Here is a 22,880-nt window from a genome sequence, read left to right as displayed (position 1 = left end):
TGTTAATTACGTTTGCATATTTTAACGAAAATATTTAAGCAATTTTTGCTGTTTGTTGCTTTGTTTATTCAACTCAAAAGAAGAAAAAAATTAGCAAGTACTGCAAGAATAATTAAACCACGACATCATATGCCACATACGGTAATGCGATATGTTTACAAAAAATACAAAATACGATATACGATATACGAAATGCGATGTAATCCAGGTGCAGAGAATCGTATCGTATGGCATCTAATCTATTACATTTACAATATTTAGCCAATTATATGTATAGGAAAGCGCGTTAGGGGGGTGCATACAAATGAAAATTCTCATTTGGGGGTGTAGTCATTATTGCTGTTGTTATTATTGATCTTATTACGAGTAGAAGCCGCAAATGCAAGTATAATCTATAAACTATATTTAATAATTATGCATGTTACGATACGCAGATGCTACGGTGAATTTTGATGTTATTATTTTTTATATTTAGTTTTTTTTGTTTTTATTTGGACTAAACATTTAGTTACGATATTCGTTATTTATATGTAGGATATACGAGTATGCTTTTTCGTTAAGGACTCACAAAAATTACGAAAAGCAACAGAATATATAATTATTTGCACAAACGAAATGAAACAATAACATATATTGGAAACTAAAAGCCATGGTGGTTTACTGGAATTGGAGTGCTATATGCTATAATGCGGCATATTGGGATCGAAATGCATGAGATCACAATGGAACTGGCACTGCGATTGTGTCACTCAACTCATTTAAGATCACAATACACTTGACGTTTTATCGTTGACGATAGATAAATATTTGATAGATACTTTACAAATCCAATTTGTAGTTATTTGATAATCAATTTCGAAAATCGTATGCCAAAAGTGTTTATCTTAATGAAAAAAATCTTACAATTGATTTAGATACATTTTCTATGTACACGTATATGTATAACTATTGGCTTATCTTGTATTTGTTTAGTATTTCGTAAGTTGTTTCATTAACAAAGTTACATTTAATTTTTTGTTGTTCGTCAAGTTTTACAAATTGAATCAATTATTGTAGCTTGCAGTAGTTGATAAAAAACTTAAACTGAATTGCTTAAATAATTGTTAAAAATTGCAAACGTAATTATCGTTTCACGATAGATATGTATATAAAGAATTAGTTATACGGTTTTAGATATATGTATGCAGATAGTATATTGAGAGACCTATTATAGCGATACCCATCATAAATGCTTAAGAATTTCTTATCGAATCATTTACGAGGCAACTTTTCAAATTATTTTGCACAAAATTTGCTTTAAGAACTTACCATAAAATACAATACTTAAAGTTACTTTATTGTTTAGTTTTTAACGATTAGTGTAGTTTATTATTGTATTAAATTTTTAGAAATAGTTTTGTATTTATTGTTGTATTATTAATGCACTGAATTAACCACAAACAACAACTCAACGCTACAATAGTCGGTTACTATAAATGGTAATCAATACTCGTATTCAATTTAACAAACGCACAAGAAACACAAACAAATTAGGCAGAAATCATACGAGTTTGAGTAGATTATTTCGGTCGGTCTATATATTGTAGTATAGTAAATTGGCCAGAAGACAGCGTGTCTATAAGAAAATTCGCCTTGTGTTACCGTTACGTCGCGCGTACTTGGGAAATACAAATGTCGAACTAAATCTGCACCACATACTGGGCTGCAGCTGTACTACAAGAATGTACGAAATGAAACAAATTAAATTAAGTATACGCCACCGCGCACATTCTGCTCGGCTGCTTTGTGGCCTGCGCAGTGACATAAGTGCGCAACGTTCAACGTTCAACATTCAAGCACCACAGTTGCTAGTGCAAATCTGATGGTGCAATAATATCATAATTATGCTACTATACGAGTATATTACGAATTCTAGATCAACAAGTAGTTTTAATATGAAATTATAAGCAAGGGAATTTCTTAAGCTACGGTGATAAGCTACAAAAGACTTTTCGCTTGATCTTCACAAGATTCTTAACTTGACCCAAAGTATGTTATCCCATTATCGATTCGGACAGTAGTAGTGTTGACATTGGCAGTTTTGAATGTTATGTAGTCAATAGACAATAACAACAATGGCGCCAGACACAGACACAGAGCCGAGCGCTTTTCGATTGTTGCTTTCCTCATTTCCTCGACCTTTAGCTGCAAAGTACCCCAAGTTGATAATTGGATTAGCTAACCACAATGTTAGTACACAATGTTCGAACGGTATCACGGCAATTTCTTTGGGGATGTCACCACCTGCTGGCCATTCGTTTTCATTTCAATGAACAAATTTTGTTAGCTATATCTTAGAATGCACGCAGTTAGTTAGTTGGTTGGGTTTCTTCACTTACAGACTTTTTTGATTAAGATACACACACTAGCAGTAGTTTCATTGTAGTTGATCATTACATGGAGTTAATTGTTTTACTATTTTATCCTTTCCATTGAATCGTTTTTTTAATGAATGGTATTTTGCATACAAGAAGCCTTTGGATTCAAATCAAAAACAAAATGAGCTCAACTTAAGCATAATACAAAATCAAAATCAAAACACTTACTCAAAAGTGGGCCAAAAACAAAAGTCGTTCTTTTCCAAAAAACACACTACATAATGTGGCTCAAAAATCATACGATATTGTGAAATAAATCAAAAATGGGGTATACAGAAATCATCGTTACAAGTTGATATTCTTTTTTTTATTTTCAAAGAGGCAAACAGAAGATTGTAGTTAAGTCAATTTACATAACAAATACGTAGATTGCATAGAAAAGGCAACAACTCAATACGAGTACTCAAAACTCAAATTGCACTTACCAATTGTTGAAATGGCAGCGACACGTTCAAAAGTCGACTCTGTGGTCGAGTGCAATGTGGTCACAGTGTCGGCTAGATAATCTGCAAAGTAATTCGTTTAAATTGCAAACTAGTTAAATTAGGTTTAGGTTAAGCTTACCACGCTCTAAGCTGCCATGATCGGGCTGCTCAGTCTGCTTTTCAGTTTTGGCGTCACTCGGTGTTGGTGGTGGAGTTTGGGAATGTGGAATGTCACTCGCTGGGAAATTAAATTAAGAAAACAAATTCATTTTGGATGATGTTTTTTCTGTAAACAAACTATGTACAATACTAAACACTAACTATTTCTTGAACCTGCCATTTTATTCGTATGAATTTGGACTTGACCCTAGAGCCTTATAGTTTTTACCGTATAGATTTGCTTTTTAATCTGTCGAGTCATCGAGTGATACATTTATATAAGACAGGGATTCAACATTTAATAAACCTACACAAATTTACAAACTACCACACTATACAATTCTTTTCATAAACCCTGAATTAAAGTCACTTGGAATTGAAGTTTAGTTTAGAACCTTCTTGCTTTTACAGTAAAAGCTATGCTAGCATTACTCAATCAGTCAACTCTTATATTATATTTGTTTGATTAGTCGTACGACTCACCGATTTGTTTGAGCTCATCAGTCATCTCAATTAAACCCTCGCTCATCTTTTTGGTGATGGTGTCGCCGACATATTTGCAGAACTCGGCATCGGTGAGGGACTTGCGTGGCTCGATCGATAACGGAGCCATGAGTCCTTCATCCTTTGTGATGGTCTCACTTAGAGGCACAGTGGCGCGCTTGCCAAAGGTGTCACTGTCATATTCGCAGGAAAGTTGTGTTTGTTGTTCCATGGCCAGGAAATCGGCGGTCATCTTGCGTGTGGCAAATGGTGAGACTTCACCAATTGGTGCCGCCGACTCGATGCCATCGCCAGAAATTAGCTGCGATTCGGCAGCTGGCTTAGGTTCAACTTTTTCAATAATTGTGGCCTCTTGGGGCTGGACATCTTCAGGCAGGATTGTCGTTTCAATATTGGCGGTATTTATAATCAGTTCACTGACTGTGCTCTTAATAGGCTGAGCTGGCAGCTGTGTTTGTTGTTCCATGTTGAGGAAGTCCTCGGTAAGTTGACGTTCGTTTAGTGGCTGCGCTTTTGGAGCTGCTGGTTTGATGGCTTCATCAACCAATGATTTTCTGGGTTCAACTACTGGAATTTTACTTGCTGGAGGTGCTGGCTTTGCTGCCACTACTGAGTCGGTTTCAGTAGTAGTTGTTGGCTGAGGGATTTTGCTGGCTGGTGCTGCTTGCTTCACCGAGATTACGGACTCGGGCTCAGAGGTTGTTGATGTCTGGCTGGACATGATAATCTTCTCAGTTGTTTGTGGCATGCTTGGCAGTTGACTTTGCTGTTCCATGCTTAGGAAATCATGAGTTAACTTGTGGCTATCAATCACGATTTTCTCCTCGATTTTGTGGAAAGTCTCAACTACTTCGGCTACCTTTTCAGCCACCTTATCTTCCTTGGGCTGTTCCTGCTGAACGGGGATTAAACTGGCTTTTTCAGCGGGCTTTTCCGTTGTTGTAATCTTCTCTTCGATTGTGTGGAAGGTATCTATTAAATCGGTTAGCTTCTCGGTCACAGTCTCGGCCTTGGCAGCTATTTCCGACTTGGGCAGAATTTCAGCAGTAGACGTTGGTTGAGGGATTTTGCTAGCTGGCGCTGCTGGCTTCACAGAGATTACGGTCTCGGGCTCAGAAGTTGATGACGTCTCAGTTTTTGGTGGCATGCTTGGCAGTTGACTTTGCTGTTCCATGCTCAGGAAATCATGAGTTAGCTTGTGGCTATCAAGTACGATTTGCTCCTCGATTTTGTGGAAAGTCTCAACTACCTCGGCTACCTTTTCGGCTACCTTATCTTCCTTGGGCTGAACGGAGATTAAATCCTCATCCAACTTGCTGGCTATTTCAGCGGGCTTCTCCGTTTTCGTAACCTTCTCTTCGATCTTGTGGAAAGTATCGATTAACTCCGTTACCTTCTCAGTGACAGTCTCGCCCTTGGCAGCAACTTCCGCCTGCTCCTTTGGCAGCTCGGTAGCCATGCCTGATGTCATAATTGTTGCAGTTGATGTTACAATGTCGTCAAATACTTTGATGTCTTTCTCTGCCAATTTCTCGACAGACTTTCTGGGCTCAACCTTGGGTATTTTACTGGCAGCTGGAGCTGCCTTAGGTTCGGCTGCCAACTGGGTCTTCTGCTCAGATTGCAGAAACTCTTGTGTCATCTTACGTGCATCAATTTCCATTCCAGTTTTCACTGGTATTTTGGAAACTGGCTTTTCCACCTTGGCCTCAGCTAGTTTCTCGACCTCTACAGTCTCAGCTGTGGCACGAGGTGCTGCCGTGGGCTTCAGTGGCTCCTCGCTGGGTTTCTTCATCAGCTTAGGAATTTGTGTCTTGGGCTCACCACCATGGAAATCGTACTTGACCTTCTTGGCCTCGAAATCGGCAATTTTCTCATCAATCTTTGTGCTCTCGACAATTTCCACAGTCTTGGAAACCTGTTCCATTGACAATGACTGCGCATCCTGCAGATGCTTAATAGTTTCGCTGACCTTCTTCGTTTCGGAGACAACTTCAGTGGACTGCTCCTTGATCTCCTCCTTGATTTCCTGTTTGCCAGACTCGAAGGAGCTGATAATATTTTCCACCTTTTTGCTGGCAGTCTCAGTTACTTCGCTGATAACCTGTTCGACTTCCTTGATCGTTTCCTGTGGCATTGCTGCCACTGGACTCGTCTTCTCCTTGAACTCCTCGACGAACTTCTCGTGGACAGTTATTGATGTGGGTGTCGTTGAAGCTGGCAGTTGGCTACGTTTCTCAAACTCCAGGAAGTCCTCGGTAATGTCGCGTGCTTCCTGGCGAGTTATGGAAGCCATGCGGCTTGTGGTTGCCGTGTCCTTGGATGTCTTTTCAGCAGTGCTGATGTCCTGGACAATCTTGTCAATCTTTTCAGGTGAAGGCAGCTCTTCTTCCTCCGAGCTGCGTCCAGAAGTTTTTAGCTTGTGCGTCAACTCTTTGTCAAAGTCGGTTTTGCTAATTTCCGTCGAATCCATTTTGCCCATCTTCATCTTGATGACCTGGTCAGGTACTGACGCAGTCTTGATGATGACATTGTCGGCGGGTAGCTGCATAAGGATCTCGGACTCGTGATGTGCCTTTTTATCCTCAATCAAGCTCTTGCGTTTGATCTCGGTAATTTCACGTGTGATTTCCTTCTTTTGTGTGGAGGCAGGAATGGAGCGTTCCATGGAGAGACGCTTGACGATCTTCTCACGGCGCTCCGCAACTGTGCGTTTGGCTTGTTCCTCATCAGACTCGGACTCTTCAATTTCCTTCTCCTCAGCGGAGTACTTGACTTCCTCGCGTTCATTGATCTGCTGTATGCGCTTGCCTGGAATCGAAATATATGATTATAATACTATTTTCACTCCAAGATTGATTACATACTTTCTCTGCGCACCAACTCCTCAACGGACTCGGAGTTCTTCATGAGATCAGCCTCGTCGAACTCCCGCGAATGCGAAAGTCGGCCACTCTTGCACTTCTTCATGATGTCATCGCGTCCAATGTTCTTGAGCGCTGACTCCAGTGCCAGTATTTCATAGTTGGGTTTATCTTTGTAGAGCCGAATCATGCTCTGAGCTTGTCGCGCAATACTGTCGGGATTGTGGTTAATGATCTCATCGATCTCATCCGTCGTGATGCCAATCTCTGGCGCCAATTGTATCCAGTCTTTGCCCAACAAATTGGAGAGATCAACAATGCGTATGTCGCCGATGTAATGATCATTTTGATGTTTGCTCAAGCTGAACATCGAGGTACGATAAGCCGAGGAGACACGCTCCGAGAACGCTGTAGTCGAATCGGGTATAACCGCTTCGGGCAGTACGATATTGAGTATGCAGATGGGTTGCTGCGGCGGCTCACCCTTGGCCACCTTCGGTTCCTTCATAAACAGCGTGCGTCCCACAATGTCGGCATGCTGATCCTTGACCCGAACTGTGAAAGGCAGACGATTCTCTCGGAAGGCTTTGAACTGCAGCTGCAATTGATCGCCAGACTTTGTAACGGGCACCAGATTGCCAGCCATTTCAATGTACTGTGGCTTGCCCTCGAGTACCTCGACATCTCGGCTCTTGGCCACCTCTGTATACAGTTCGTGCTTCTCCAGCGTCTTATCCTCGCGATCATCGGTCATGCAGAAGACACGCAGACGTGCCTCGAAGGGTTCGATCTTCTTGGCAAACACCACAAATCTGGCTATGAACGGCACGTGAATGACTTCCCTGTAAAGGTTGGAGTTGGAGTTCAGTTTTTAGGAATCCCTTCAGAAAGCTATAGCGACTTTATCTTACTTGTACAATTCTGTTGCCATTTTGGTGGCATCGGAAATATTACGACAATCCATTAGCCAGAAGCGAGCTGACACTGTCGTTGTGAATGAGACGCAATCGTTCACAAATGTCAACGGTGTGGAGCCGGTAACATCTTCCCATTGGGCACGGGATGGTCCGCCTGGTTGGGTTGGATTTGGATTTGGGTAAACAAAATGTTCAATTTTGCGGGCAAAGTGTAGATGAGGATTAAGAGTATACGCATAGACTACATATGTATATATAGTATTTTAAAACTCTTTTGAAAACTCTACTTTTGTCTCATTAGCAGATAATAATTATTATGTAATTCCAAAATTGTTGTTCAACTAATTCGAAAACGCAAAAGTCAACAGAAAATATGTCTTTGAAATAGAAAATAGTTCAATAGTTTGTAAATAGAATACGATTCGTGTGTGTTTTTTTTAGTTAATTACAAAGCAGTTGTATGATAAGAAAAGTATTTGAAAAGTTGTAATTGAATTGATATTAAAAGTATTAGAGTATGTTTAGTATAAGGCGTTAGAAGTAGAATTTTGAATTATTTGTGAATATTTATTTATGTTTCTCTGTGTTGTAGTCTGTGTGTGTGTGTGTGTGTTAAATGAATTCATGTGATGCAGTGATATGATATGTATAAATGTATAGTGTACGTGTATATATATAAAGATATGTTTATGGCTTTGGTTACAAGCAAAAGATATTTATGTAGTTTATTAGTTAGGGCTGTAGCATTTACAGAGTTACAGGTACAAAGGTACTTGTTACGCTTACATTGGAAGCCAGTTGAAACAACATGCTTTAATACGAGTTACTTTCAAAAATATAAAATCAGTATGTTTGTCATTGAATGATAATTAAGTGAGCGTGTCACGTGTTTCTTGTTCAAAATGTGTACAAAAACATTAACAACACAATCATAAAACGTAAACACAACTCAATCGAAGAACATAAACACAATTACACAACGAAATTATGAAAAATAACTCAATAAAACCGTCAACTTTTTCATATATAGTATGTATATAGTATAAACAAAAGATATTGTATCTTTTAGTATATTATTAGAGCTTGCCATAGCAGTAACTTGATTTAAATATATTGCATATTGGCAGTTTTTTTTTGTTCCTTGATTTGGTTTTTGGTTTTCGGTTTCAGAAAAGTTCTCTTTGGTGCCACAAACAGTAGAAATTCGAAATTGATATTGTTTTGGAAAAGAATTTATGCGTAAATATATTTATTGTACTATATTCTGCTTTATGCTGTAATTTGTTGTTAAATGATAACCAATCAACTTAAATGAGAAATCTATAATAATCTTAACTCTCCAACCAAACTAACAAAACTACTTGTAATTAGCTTAGGTGCGTGTACATTCCATAACTCAAAAAACAATTCCAAGTAAATCATAATCTTAAATTTGAAATAAAAATATAATGAATTGAAAATGAAGTCTGGCAGAATTAGTTATAGCCTTGATAGTAAATACGGTTTCAATGGCCCAAAGAGCAACTTTAGCATTTATTATTAAATTCTTATTAAAGACCTACAAACGATTTGGAATGAAATTGTGCAATTGTTATTATTATGTATAGTAAAACCGCGTGCAGTCAGAAATTCTTTAGTTATTTGGTTAATTATGTTAAGTAGATTAGAGAGAGAGAGAGTGAAAGAGAGTTAGAGAGAGAGAGAGAGAGAACGCAGCAAAAATGTTTGTAGGACAAGCTTAAGGTTCATAAAAGTGAATTGGAAATTTAGCTTACTTTGGAAATAAATAAGCTATTTGGCTTTTAAGCACAACATTAACTTGGCCTTGGCATAAGGAACTATGCTTTGAAGGAGGGTCAAAAAACGCCCAACAGAAAGTGTACCTGAGCTTCTGTTTAATTGTTTTGTTGTTTTTTATTTTTGTTGTAAGTTTTCATTTTTTATTTTGTATTTCGTATTTTGTTTTGTACAGAAAACCCAAAGACGCAGCGCAACCCGAATTTGAGCAATAAGGTTCCAAATAAAAGAGGTTGAAATCAAGGTAAAATAATTAACGCAAAATATAATTTAATTGAAATAAAAGAAAATATTTCTTAAAGCATATAGTAGATAAGAAAATATATATATATATATATTTTTTTTTTAGAGAAATATTTGCAATAAATTTGTTCTTGAATAAGAAATTTGTTTCAAATGAAATATGCAGAATTTTCAAATATTTGTTTTGCTTTTTGACAAAAATTTTCATTTTGTATTTTTTTGTTTGATAGTTTGCTTCATTTTCAATAAGAACTATGTTGTTATTGTTATTAATTATTTTTGGCATAGAACGAAACAACTAAATATGAACAAATAACATATTTTTGTTTTTTTTTTTTTGGTTTGTTTAGTTTGTAAACAGTTTCAATTTGAATCTTCATACATGTTTGTGAATATTTCTGAATTGATTTTGTTTTATTATTGACATTTTCATAATTTTTTTTTTTTTGGTATTTATTTTGATAGTTTTTTGTTTGTTATGGTTTTTTTTTTTAGTTACCTTTTAGAGACCTTTTCCGAAACACACCTTCAATGGATTGAGAAAACAGAATGGAATGCGTGCACATATGCAATGACGCATTAGTACGAAATTATATAGAACAATTAAATACGATTTCAATTAAGAATTGAATTGAAGTAGTACATGTTTTATTTTGTTGTTATTTAGTTTTGTGATTTGTTTTTCGTAAATCATAGTAGTCATAGATAAGAAACATTAAAAAGGGAAACCATAGAGAAACGAATCGAGATTAATAATATACATAAATATAATACTTATAATAATTAATAACAAATATATATATATACTGGAGCAAACACTGTTTGGCACAATGATGTGGCACTGAGCATGACATTAAGTTGAGTACGAGAGGGAGAGAGAGAGAGATAGTTAGAGGGGGAAAGAAGGGGAATATGTGTATGTGTGTGTGTGAGGGGAATTCTGTATCTGTATCTGTATAGTTTTGTATCTGCATCTGTATCTGTATCTGTGTTTGTGTTTGTGTGGGTGTAGCTTGAACATGAGCGTATCTGTGTGACTTCAAATGAGAGGTGAGAATGACTTGAACTATGGCTATTTGCTGTTTGTTGTTATTGTTATTGTTGTTGTTGTTTAACTATTTTACTATTTGATACTATGATTGTTACTTTGTTACTTGAACTGGCTTGCGTTAATTGTAAATATAGATAGTAAATACGATAGTAAAACGAGGCTAATTTTAATTTAAATCAACTTTAGAATTGGATTAAATGCTGCAAACCCGAAACAACTTATACGCATCAACTACACAGACACAAGCACATTGATTCTATCGAATGGGGCCTCTGGATACGATTTTATGTACGAGTATTTGCAAATCATTTTTCGAATTTGGTTTTTGGTTTAATTTTTGTTATTAATTTGTAGTTCACTGTACAACATTATGTAGGTAGGTAGTAAGTATATAGATAAGTATATGGCATGTATATATATAGTACATGATACTTTGTATGTAGTAAGTACATTATAGTAAATTTGTATAAGAAAAAACCCAAGAAAAACAAAGAAATAAAATACTTTACTGTAACCATAGGCAAAAACTAAGTAGAAAATACAATTAAAGAACATAAATCAAAATGGAAACATACTTAGGAAGCACTTAAGTTTGGAATGAATTAAATGAATAGCCAGAGAGTTTGAGAATAAAACGTAGGGGGGGAAAGTTCAGGAAGTTACTCATAAACATCAACTAACAAAACGTATAATATTAAGTAGATACTCATAATTGTTATATAACTGCTTGGAGCACATTTCACAACAACACAAAAATAAGGCTGACGATTCATTCGATTCGAATCGATTCGTTTCGATTCGATTCGGTTCGATTCGTCGTCGATAGCGATATGGTAACAATTGTAACTTACCTGTGATCGAACAGAGCAGGCGAAGCGTTGGCGTATTGCCCGAATACTGATTGATCATACCCTGGCTGTGTGCCTTTGGAGCGGGCATGCTCAGTGTGATGGCCTTGTGGAATTTGCGACGTCGCGGCTCGACCGTTACAATCGGTGAGACGGCGACCCCGCGACCCAGCAGCTTAGCAGTGAGATCGGGATCAACCGGTTGGGCCTAGAAAAGTGTAACGAATTTTTCACTATACTGAAGGCAAAATAAAATCGATTTTTGCGGCCACTCTTCTTACATCGAGTAAATGAGATACAGAAAAGAACAACAACATAAAAATGATTTATAAAAATGAATATACAATATGAAATATGCGCCATTTGTTTAACACACTCATTGTTGCATTTGGAATGATTCAAATCAATAATTATAACAAAAAAATGAAATGAGTTTTGGGCTAAATGGTGAACATTTTGTTTAGCTTTTGTTTTTGTTTCTTTTTTTTGTTGTCGATTTTTACAATGCTTATTTTGCTTATTCGGTTTGTTGATTCGTATTTAATGTTATATGTATATATCGCACATGTTCGATATCATATTTAAAATACAGCATAAGTAGATTAACTACAAACAATAACAATGTTCAAGCCCATTTATGTCCCAATAAATTTAGTCTTCAAAAAAACTTCAACTACAACTTAACGACTAGAAAACCAATAACAAAAAGAAACCAAAAGATTAAATAAGTATTTATATAGTAAGAAATGCAAATAATATGTGCTAAGATTTCTTCAAACTCAAACTCATGAGTGGGGCCATTATAAAATCGTTTATTTTGCTTACGGCATGGCTAAAAAATGTTACAACTTCATTAGGCACTTCAAACCGAACCCAATTGCAACGGTCTAACCTTTTTTTTTTACAAATATACAATATATACATTGTTTTCAACTGTCTTTTTTTTTTGAAAAAGCAATTTAATGGAAATAAATTAATGAATCAAAAGGAAAATTAATGAAAAGATTTTCATTGTCATAAAGTTTTTGTTTTTGTTGAACTAAATTTATTGGGTAGTACTTCATTTCAGAAAACTGTTATAATCTTATGCATAATTAAGTATTGAATAGTTTATAATAAGCATATATATATAATATAGTATAGGTTAAATATTTCATTATTTACGAGTATTGTATTGCGTATCGTATTGGACAATTTTCATTTATTTTAAGTTAGTTTTAAGTTTTAAGAAAATATCTCCTTCCAATGATCCATGATCAATTCATCTTCAATATGTTTCGTATAAGTTGTAAGTAAAGTATTATTGCAAGTCACTAGTATTATATCTTCCATTGTGCCATAAAGTTATTTTTCTTTTGCCGTATTTATTTTTAAGAAATGTATTCAAACAAAGTGCACATATTTCATAAATAACATTTGAAGCCCCCATTCGAAAAAAAAGATTATCGGAATCGGAAGGCAAATCTAAGTAAGTAAGTATATATTATTTTGATTTGAATCGCGATATACGAGTATATAGTAAATATAGAGATTGTATATAAGTGCATAGATATCATCTACTTAGTTTGGCTTCACCGATTACAGAGTTACTTCTTCATTGGATAGAGGCGGTTAAGATATTCGATTAAATGCGTATAATAACTTTTTGTTTGGAAAACTTGTCAATCTTTCTTTTCGATTTGTTTTTTTCGGAAGTTGTACGAGTATAACATATGTCGAGTATATATTTTTAAATGCACGATAACTTGCTAATCATTTTGATATTTCATTGTTGGAATTTAGTGTGTGTGTTTACGAGTATGTTTGTGGTTGTGTGTTGTGTTTACCAAATGAGCGAGAAGCGCTTCTTTTTGGGCACATGATTGACGCTAATCTTGCGTAGTTTCTCGGGCGCAACGCCTTTGCGTGGTTTAAAGAGGTTTACCTGTAAGCCAACTTTGATTTTCTTGGTCAGCGCCCCCTGCGGGAAGACGGCCTGCACCTGAGGCACCACAGTGCTCGAGACCATGCCGCCCTCGGGTCCAATGGCGTGTACCTCCTGGCGTATACGCGATACGACAGCAAAGTACTGCGGGAAATCGTAGGTGACAAAGCGACACACATGATTGCCAGCCTGCTCCTCCAATTGTGCGATCTCTGTAAGCAGAGGATATTAATAACTGACAGAAGATGATAGATAATAGGAAGCTTACCCTCTGGCTCAAAGCATTGCTGCATGACATCGTGTATAATCTCCTCGGAGTTGTCGATAGTGTGTTCGCGCCAAGTTTCCCCGTTGTCGGAGCGCAGAATGATGATCTCACGCTCCTTGCCACGCAGGGAGGCAAAGTGCGGCACCTCCATGACAACGGGACCGATGAACTTCGTCGAGCAGGGACCCAGCTCAAGGACGCGACTGGCCAAAGCCTCGCCCTCCATCAACTGCGGCGGATGCATGGTGCGCTGTGGCTTCACATAGCGACAGGTCACCCGCGTCGGCTGGCAGGTGGAGCGCGACGGAATGATCATGCGCACTCCGCTGTGGCGACAGCCCCGCATCGCCCCGCCCCGAGCATCCACCAGGAATGAAACCAGGAAACTCTTCCAGCTCAGCTTGCGACTGCAGACGTTTCATTAGTAATCGAAGATTGGTTTTGAAGAGTCTTCTTCACTTACCCCACATGTGGCGGCTCATCGTTGTCATTGCCATTGGCAATGTAGACACCATCGACGGTTGCCTTGGGTGAGGATCCATAGACCTGAGCCTTGTGTGGACTGATCATCTCCTCGCCAATTGTGGGCGGCACTCCGCTGGCATACTCAGCGCTTTGGGTCATGCGATTGGAGTCCATGCGCTCATCGCGGGTCACATCAATGGGCAGCGAGTCGTCGCCTAGGGATTTCATTTCATCAACGGTCAGATAGCGATAAGGTTGATCTGATAGCATATTATCTTCGCCTAGATTTGGATGTGATTGCGATTCGATTGCGATTTCGATTTCGGTTGCATTCCAGCGCATTTCAATTAAGCAACAAGACAGTCCAATTGGCCATATAGCGTAGTTGTAGTTGTAGTTGTTGTTGTTGTTGTATCAGTTGTTGTTAGTGTCAGTGTTGTTGTTGTTTCAGTTGTTATTTGCAGTTGATGAGAGCGCAGTGCATTGAAAATAGAAGAATGCAAATGAGTTTTTGTTTTAGTTCACAAATTTCGTTAGTTCAACATGCAACGTTTCATTTAAATTTACGTACATAGATATATATTTATTATATTTGTATATTTTTAGGTGATATATAAGCTAGCATGAGTAATAAGTAGGAGCTGAATATTATGGCTTAAATATATTATTATTATTATTGTTGTTTTTCATGCCGTGGTACAAATAAATCAGAGCACATCGATTTGGATTTCAATAACTTAAAATGCTGGAAAAACTTTTTTAAATCTTTTTTTTTAAAACACCCAGAGACTCAACTATATTTACATTGATCTGAGCATAGCTGGAAATAAAACCATTTAACAAATTTTCAACAGACAATATAAAAAAATCTTGTCAATACTTTTTTAGTCCATTTCCTGACAGTCTTGGGAGATACACTTAACAAAGCTAAATAAGTAAGAAAAATTAAAACGAATTTATTTTTGACAGACCAAAGATTTGAAGCCTTTGCAGAGGAAACTTAAGTAGTAAGCAACATAATATTTTAAATTCATCATTTCAATGTAGTAGAACAATTTCTACCCTTTTTGACATATAGTTGTGAACGTTGAAATAGCAGGGTGACAAAAAATACCTAGAGAGAAAAAAACATGATTGAAAAAATATTGATTTCAAAATTTTTAGTTCTTAAAAAGAATAATCTTGTTTGAAGATTTTATTCTTGTATTATTATTTATTATTCTTCTTATACCTACTAAAGCAGGTTTCTTGATTTAAGATATTTCTGACCATATAAAGAATAATGTTGATTCAAGATTCTATTCTTAACTTTAGCAATTTTTTTCTTTCTGTGTACATGGTAGAGGTGAAGAACTATCGATAGCTCAATCGGGACTATCGATGGTTGGCCACTATCGACACGCTCTCGATAGCTCGCACTCTCGATAGTGGTCAATCGCTATCGTTGATAGTGGTCGATATTTTTTTCTAATTTCTTTGTATACCCTTATCCTCCGTAGAGTCGGAGAGGGTATTCAGCAATGTAGGACAAATTTTTTCAAATAGACGTACAAAATTATTGGTTGAAATAAATATATAAATAGCAGTAAAAGTAAACCTAAAAAATAAAAATTCATATTATTTGAATAATAATTTTTTATTATTTTCAGATAAAGATTGGAAAACCAATTTCATACTCTCATACTTTAAACCAATATGGACTATTATAAAAAATAATTAAATTATTTTCTTTCACTGCACTATCGACATAGATTTTCCTTGATATCGTCGATACTCGATAGTTTATGAAAACTATCAATCACTATCGATAGAGCAGACTATCGATAGTTCTTCGCCTCTAGTACATAGCATAATTTATTTAAAAAAAAAAAATACAATAAGCTGTTGTAACAAAATTTTGTCTCAATGTCTCTTGTAGGTCGTAAACACTGCTATTTCAATGTTCACAGCTGGTTATAAGTATGTTAGATACTTTCTACAACATGAAGTTTTTGGAGATTAGGATGAACATTTTCAGTAAATTTGCTATAGATCTGAAAGACTTCATTGAATTTTCAATCTTGATTTAAAAATAAAGCTTCTTGGTTAAAATTTGACATACAAACAATCTTGAATCAAGATTTTATTCTTCATCTTAGCACTTTTTTTCTTTCTGTGATCGAGAGTTATTTGTCATCTAAGTAAAATATTTCCATTTCCTCTACAAGGGCACAAAGACTGTATTTATCACAACGTCAAGAGTTAATTTACACATTGAAGCGAGCCTTAAGCCATATAAAGTGCGCTCTTTAACACGAAGAATTTCAACAACAATTCGTTCAATTTGAAAACAATTTCAAGACAATTTCCGTTGCCAATCGCAGCCAATCTGAGCACTTGATAAACAGCCAGCTCTGTAGCTTAGAATACGAATATATAGTACGATATATAGTGAGTACGAGTACGAATACAAGTACAAGTAGGAGTACAGAGAGTAGAGTAGAGTAGAGAGAGAGTTTTACAATTGGAGCCTTGGAGCGTTGACTCGACACTTACTGGAGACGTAAAGAAAGTCGCCCTGGTAATACGGCTGATAGATCAGTTGAGCATTGAGTGGATTTGACCTCAATTGGCCAACGCCAATGCCAAACTCGTAGCATGCGTCCAATTCCCAATTTGTGTCACCTGACGACGGCAGACACATAAAAGCGGGATACATTTTGCTTAACTTAACATAAGACTAGGCATAGCTTTAGTTTTGGATAGTTTTAAAGTGCTGCACTGACTATGTGTGTATATTTGGGAAAGAGTATCGCAAAAAGAGTGATATAGAGTGATATACATACCGCCTTCTTCCTCCGAGTCGGACATAAAGGATTCATGCATGGCCTCGGGCGCAACAACACGATACTTTTCCTCAGTCTGTGCCGGAGCAGCAGCTGTCTCATCCTCCTTCGTGATGGACTTCAACGAGTCCAAGACACTAATGTAGCCCAGCTTGCGGGCAATGTGAAGTGGCGTCTGGCCATTCACAGTCTGAGCATTGGCATTCGCCTTGTGCTCCAGCAGCAGATTGACGATGTGACAATGTCCCTGCTGAGCGGTCTGATGCAATGGCGTATACCCGGCCTTGGTGGCCATGTCGATGTTGGCGCCATTCTGCAACAGGAAGCGCACCATGTTGGCCTGTCCGAAGTGCGAGGCGACATGAAGAGGCGTGTAACCCGCCTTGGTGGCCATATCGATGTTGGCGCCATTGCGTTGCAGAATCTCGGCCACATTCACATTATCCTCCTGAGCACACAGATGCATGGGAGTCAAACCGTTCTTGGCCGGATGATTGACCGCTGCCTTGTGCTCGATCAGCAGATTCGAGATCTCAGCATGTCCCTCCTGGCTGCTCAAATGCAGCGGAGTAAATCCAGCCTTGCTCTCGGCATTCGCCTGAGCTCCGTACTCCAACAGCGTGGTGGCAATATCCATTTGATTCTTGCGTGCTGCAATGTGCAGCGGAGTGTGTCCGTTCTTCGCTGTGGCATGTGGACTGGCGCCCTTCTCCAACAAGAGCAAAGCAACCTGCTGGTTGTTGTAGTGGCATGCCACATGCAACGGAGTGACGCCATTCTTGCCCTGTGCATCCACATCCGCCTCCTTCTGCAGCAGCAGCTGAGCGACCTTAATGTGCCCATACTTGGCGGTCAGATGCAGCGGGGTGAAGCCCTTCTTGGTGGCCGCATCCAAGGCAGCGCCGTTCTCGATCAGCACAGCGGCCACCTGAAGCATTAGTGGGAAGTAGAGAAGAGTTAGTTGGGTTAAGAAGCGGGAGATTTAGAGAGTGTAAAGTAGTAAGTGTAGTTTACTGTGGTATGCACACATCGAAGGCTCACTGTGCTTAGCACTATGCCCAATATATATACTTCATATATAATGATAAACATAAATGCTGGAAGCATCAACACATGACATATTCGAGTGCAATCTTTAAATAAAATCAACCACAACTACAACTCATGAAAATCATAGATAAGTAAAATCATAAATAGAATATAAATTAAAAAAAACTACATACAAAATAATGGCTACATTTATTCACGGCCAAACACATATAAAAACAACAAAAAAACACATACAAATCGTATTCGTGTAATACTCGATGAAAGTAAACAGAAGAAAAAAAGTAAAACAAATCAAATGAAAAACTCCTGATGGCGTATCCAGAACAATTGCATCAGGTAAACGGTGTCGATGTGATCGGTGATCTTTTTGGCAATCAAATCTTTTACCTCGTCCTGTCCCTCCTTAGCAGCAATATGCAACGCCGTATACATGTCCTTCGTGGTGGCATCCACCTGAGCGCCATGTTGCAACAGCAGCATCACAATGTCCACATTACCCAGCCTCGAGGCAATGTGCAAAGGAGTCTGTTGCTCCCTAGCACGAGCATCCACCTGAGCGCCATTGCGCAGCAGAATGCGAATGATGTCGGTCTACGTACAAGGAGAAGATTAACAACACTGCGTATACGTAATATGCACTGCAAACTCACCTGATTGGCGCGTGCGGCCAAATGCAGAGGCGTCTCGCCACGCACAGTGGGCACATCGGGGCTGGCATCGTGCTGCAGCAAGTAGATGACAATGTTCATGCAACCCATGAAAGCTGCCACATGCAACGGCGTCAGTCCGCTCTCGGTTGTGGCACTGATGCTGGCGCCATGACGCAGCAGCAACTCGACCACCTTCAAGCGATTCTTCTTGCAAGCAATGTGCAACGGCGTGAAACCGTTGAGAGCACGTGCATTCGCATCCGCATTGCGATCGAGCAGCAGCTTTGCCACACGCACGTGTCCACAATGGGCGGCCACATGCAACGCGGTCAAATAATCGACGGTCACCTCATCGACTGGGGCACGATGATAGAGGAGAATGCGTGCGGCATCCACATGCTCGCCCTGGGCTGCCATATGGAGGGGAGCCAGTCCATTCTTGGTCTTGGCGCTAATCGGAGCACCGCGTTCGAGCAACATGTCCACGACTTGCTCGTGGCCGGAGCGTGCGGCACAGTGGAGGGGAGTGAGGCCATCGCGGGTCTTCGCCTCGATGTTGCCGCCCTTCTCCAGCAGCAGCGACACCATGTTCGTCTTGCCCCACTTGGCGGCAACGTGCAACGGACTGATGTTGTGCTTGGCCGAGTAGTTGACATCGGCGCCCTTCTGGATCAGCAGATTGGCAATGTTCTGGTTGCCATAGTGCGAGGCAATGTGCAGTGGCGTGAAGCCCGACTTCGAGGTCACGTCCGGATTGTGATCGTTCTGTGAATGCAAAGGAAATGTAAATGAGTGAAACTTCATTAAGTTAACACTTGAATCAAGTTATCTTCAAGACATAAATATCAGAGACAGTTCTTTCAAACTATCATTAAACATTCCCATATCCATTTAAATTTTATTGTTTCTATTTTTACTTAACACAAAAAAAACTTCATACTGAAAGACTGTGAAACCCTTGCTATTCATTTTTGGGAAATACAAATCAAGTGCCTGCAAGCTATATGAATATGTTTGTTAATGTATACTTAATGAAATTGTAATAGTATAATTAGTAATTTATTGATAGAACTAAATTATATCAAGAATAACTAATAACTTTCCAGTTTATTATATGTACAACAGTACATTTTTTTTGCTAGAATTCTTTTAACATGTAGGAAACTATATTCGCTACCTTTAGGATAGGAGGGTATTAAAACTTTATACCCAATAAATTACATATACATATGTTATTTCAAATAAATAACCAATAAACTGCATATATTATTTCAAATCTAGAGTGGCGAATCTTTGTTACATACAATAATAACTATAGTAAGTAAGATTTCTGAAAATTTTGTTGCAATCAGAGAAAAATTGTCGAAGTTATTAAATAAATACTTTTATATGGACAAAAACGAATGTAGTATATCTATATAGCAGATATAGCCTTTGGTATATTTTTAGTATTTTACAACTAATCCGCAGTGTTTTGCTTTTATTTCCAATGCTTCGACTGACAATCTGGTATATATAATGCACTCTATGGTAAATTTGGAATGTTGTATATCAATATACTAGATAATATAACTAATCCGCAGTGTTTTGATATTATTTGCAATGGAAAGTGAGTATCTCACAGTCGAGCACACTTTACTAAACCTTTCTTTCTTGTTTTATTATGGAATATATAATGAAACAGCTGATTCTCATTTTTTAGTACACTTTTTAGTCAATTATTTAAACATTGTGGAATAAATCTTTAAGTATATAGTTATTTTTGTTTTGATATACTTTGATTTGCTTTGTAATTGTAATAATTTGTAAGTCTATAATGATTTGCGTAGTACAGATATTTTCCCTAAGTTTGACGTCACTAGCTACTAAGACTTAGTTATTCAAACGGACAGACAAACTTGCCTAAGTTCATATCTACATTTACTTTCTTGACATTTTTCCCCATTCACCTATTATTTAAAGAGCTACGAAATTGTGTTCCTTACGAAGGTAAATACCTTAGGAACACAATTTTGTAGTTCCCTTAACTCCCCACTTAAATAAATAAGTAACTGTGATGAAAAAGCTGCTGCTCATTTTTAGAAAACTTTTTAATCAATTACCCAAACGTTGAGGAGTAAATCTTGAAGAATATAGTTATTATTCTTTTGATATACTTTGATTTAATTTGTAATTCTACATTGATTTGCGTAGCAGATATATTTCCTCTAAATTTGACGTCAATAGCTACAGGCAAACCTGCCGAAGGTCATGTCTATTTGTTGCCCTCACTTTTTCTTTCCATTCACCTATTACTAAAAGAGCTATCAAAGTGTGTTCCTAAGGTAAGAAGTACCTTACAAGGAATCTATCATAACATTAGGAATGTTGTAGCATTAGGAATGTTTTAGCATTAGGAATGTTGTAGCACCCTTAACTCCCCACTTAAATAAATAAGTAACATTCACAGAAATACTTACATCAAGTAGCAGCGTGGCAGCCTTGACGTCATCCTTCTTGGCAGCTATGTGCAGCGCAGGAAGACGCACCTTGCCACGCGTGTCGCTCTCGAGGAGCACGGCGACCACTTTGTCGTGGCCCTGCTGCATGGCAACGGCGAGGGGCGTGAAGCCATCCTCGGTGGCCAGACTCTGGTTGGCGCCATTGGACAACAGAAGACGGACCACAGCATCGTGATTCTCCTGGGCAGCCATGTAGAGTGGAGTGAAGCCATTCTGCGACTGCACATTCACAGAAGCGTTGTGCTCGAGAAGCAGCTTCACCACCTCCTCTTGGCCGGCGAGCGAGGCAATGTGCAACGCGGTGTTGCCCTTTTTGGTGGCACTGTCCACAATTGCACCGCGACGCAGCAGCTCCGAGACAACGTGTATGTGTCCATCCTTGGAGGCCAAATGCAAAGCATTCAAACCGTTCTGCAAGCATTGAAGATAATCATTAAGGAGCTGACTTCCATGGGATATATTCGTGTTGCAACTTACCGCATTGCTGGTGTTGATGTCAATGTTGTTCTTCAGATGCTCCAGCACGCGCTCTAGATTTCCAGCACGTGCGGCACGCAGGAAGGAAGTGTTGCCATCACCCTAAAATAAATTAATTCGAAAAGTTGTCGATCAATATAGAGTTGGACAATTTTAGGGTTCAACTAGAATAACCAATTATTCATTTAATATTCAATATTGTATAGGAAATACTTTGGAATATTATTTTATTAATCCCTAAGAAAATAAAATAATTTATCAAAATGGTTGCTAAATAGTTTGTATATTAGTGATGAGTAGAAATTCCATTAAAATCGCTGAAGATATGAACATTCCAAAACAGTAAGAAAGTAACAGTCGAGTGTGCTCGGCAAAAAATTTGAAACAAACTTGATCTGCGTGTAAGCATAACAAATGCTGTCGAAAAAAAATTATAGCTCTATCTCTTATAATCTCTGAGATCCAGTGTTTCATACGGACGGACGGACAGGCGGACAGACGGACATGGCTAGATTTATAGGGTTGGAGATCCCTCGTTCTACCTGTTACATACATTTCCTGCCGGCACAGAGTTATAATACCCTTCTACACTATGGGTAGCGGGTATAAACATTTATATACTATGTATTATCATCCATAAAATTCAGTTTCTTATGAAACGAGTAAAAGATTTAGCTTTCCACTAAAAACAGTACAAGAACTGTTTAAAAACGATTAAAAGCCTGTTTTTCTCATTTCCAAAAAATATAGAAAATAAAAGAAAACCGTCGTAGGATTCACAAAAAAAAGTGTGAATATAAATATTATATTTAAGGAATTCATGTTATTAGTTCGATATCAGGCAAATATAAATATAACCTTCTATTGGATATTAGTAATGAATTATTATTATTTTATTGAGATAACGAATACAATGTCTTATTGCAATGAGATGAGAAAGAGCGACTAAGGCCTTCAGCCAGTAATGAGTTAAATGAATTCTGTAATTCAAACTTTCTTTACAAAAATTGTATTCTTCAATAGATTTTGAAATACAATTTTAGAATAAGATAGCTATCGAAAAAGGTCGATTTTAGAAGAGGTAAATTTAACATTAAAAGTGTTTATATTAACAATTTTACAAAATGAAATCTAACAAACTCTTTCGAAATTTTAATAGCTAAACTTCACAATATAAGCGATTATATTCTAATAGCATCAATAAGAATATTTATTTAGGAAATAATAATATGTTGTACTTGACAAGATAATTTTCAGTTCCATTTTATTTAAAATTTTACATTAATTTAAATATGAAATGTACAATAAAGTAAAATAAACACACAAAAAAGGAAATCACCATATAAAATGTTATAAAATACCATATTTCACATTAAAATAACTCATTTAATATTACAAATTTAATGCAAATATGGAGGATAACATATGGTTACTAAAGGGATTTTTCTTAATTCATTTTTCTATTAAGTTTGACACGAATTTAAAATTAGCCAAC

General features: G+C 37.6%; 2 protein-coding genes across 24 annotated transcripts in view; both read right to left on the bottom strand.

The window, feature by feature from the left end:
• The window catches only part of LOC132793351 (uncharacterized), a 37,135-nt gene extending 35,450 nt beyond the window's left edge, over positions 1-1,685 (bottom strand). Inside the window, exon 1 of the mRNA XM_060803233.1 lies at positions 1,309-1,685. The gene's annotated coding sequence lies outside the window, so the exon portion shown is untranslated. The remainder of the gene's footprint in view (positions 1-1,308) is intronic.
• The window catches only part of LOC132793350 (ankyrin-3), a 75,567-nt gene that overhangs the window by 44,398 nt on the left and 8,289 nt on the right, over positions 1-22,880 (bottom strand). For 8 of the 23 annotated variants that reach the window (XM_060803211.1, XM_060803226.1, XM_060803229.1 and 5 more), the window contains exons 2-15: positions 21,386-21,487; positions 20,867-21,319; positions 18,408-19,172; positions 18,145-18,348; positions 16,708-17,635; positions 13,881-14,163; positions 13,418-13,824; positions 13,150-13,361; positions 11,229-11,433; positions 7,281-7,440; positions 6,373-7,211; positions 3,485-6,316; positions 2,982-3,080; positions 2,843-2,923 (exon numbers count right to left, since the gene is read on the bottom strand). In XM_060803211.1, the coding sequence (XP_060659194.1) occupies positions 2,843-2,923; positions 2,982-3,080; positions 3,485-6,316; positions 6,373-7,211; positions 7,281-7,440; positions 11,229-11,433; positions 13,150-13,361; positions 13,418-13,824; positions 13,881-14,163; positions 16,708-17,635; positions 18,145-18,348; positions 18,408-19,172; positions 20,867-21,319; positions 21,386-21,487 (7,570 nt within the window). Of the gene's footprint in view, positions 1-2,842; positions 2,924-2,981; positions 3,081-3,484; positions 6,317-6,372; positions 7,212-7,280; positions 7,441-9,825; positions 9,853-11,228; positions 11,434-12,282; positions 13,362-13,417; positions 13,825-13,880; positions 14,164-16,417; positions 16,547-16,707; positions 17,636-18,144; positions 18,349-18,407; positions 19,173-20,866; positions 21,320-21,385; positions 21,488-22,880 lie in introns of those variants that run through there. The other 15 variants (XM_060803222.1, XM_060803208.1, XM_060803212.1 and 12 more) reach the window with 4 other exon arrangements.

Source organism: Drosophila nasuta, chromosome 3 (genome assembly GCF_023558535.2).
Source record: "Drosophila nasuta strain 15112-1781.00 chromosome 3, ASM2355853v1, whole genome shotgun sequence".
In the NCBI taxonomy this organism is placed as follows: Eukaryota; Metazoa; Arthropoda; class Insecta; order Diptera; family Drosophilidae; genus Drosophila; species Drosophila nasuta.
This window is presented reverse-complemented; position numbering and strand designations above follow the sequence as displayed.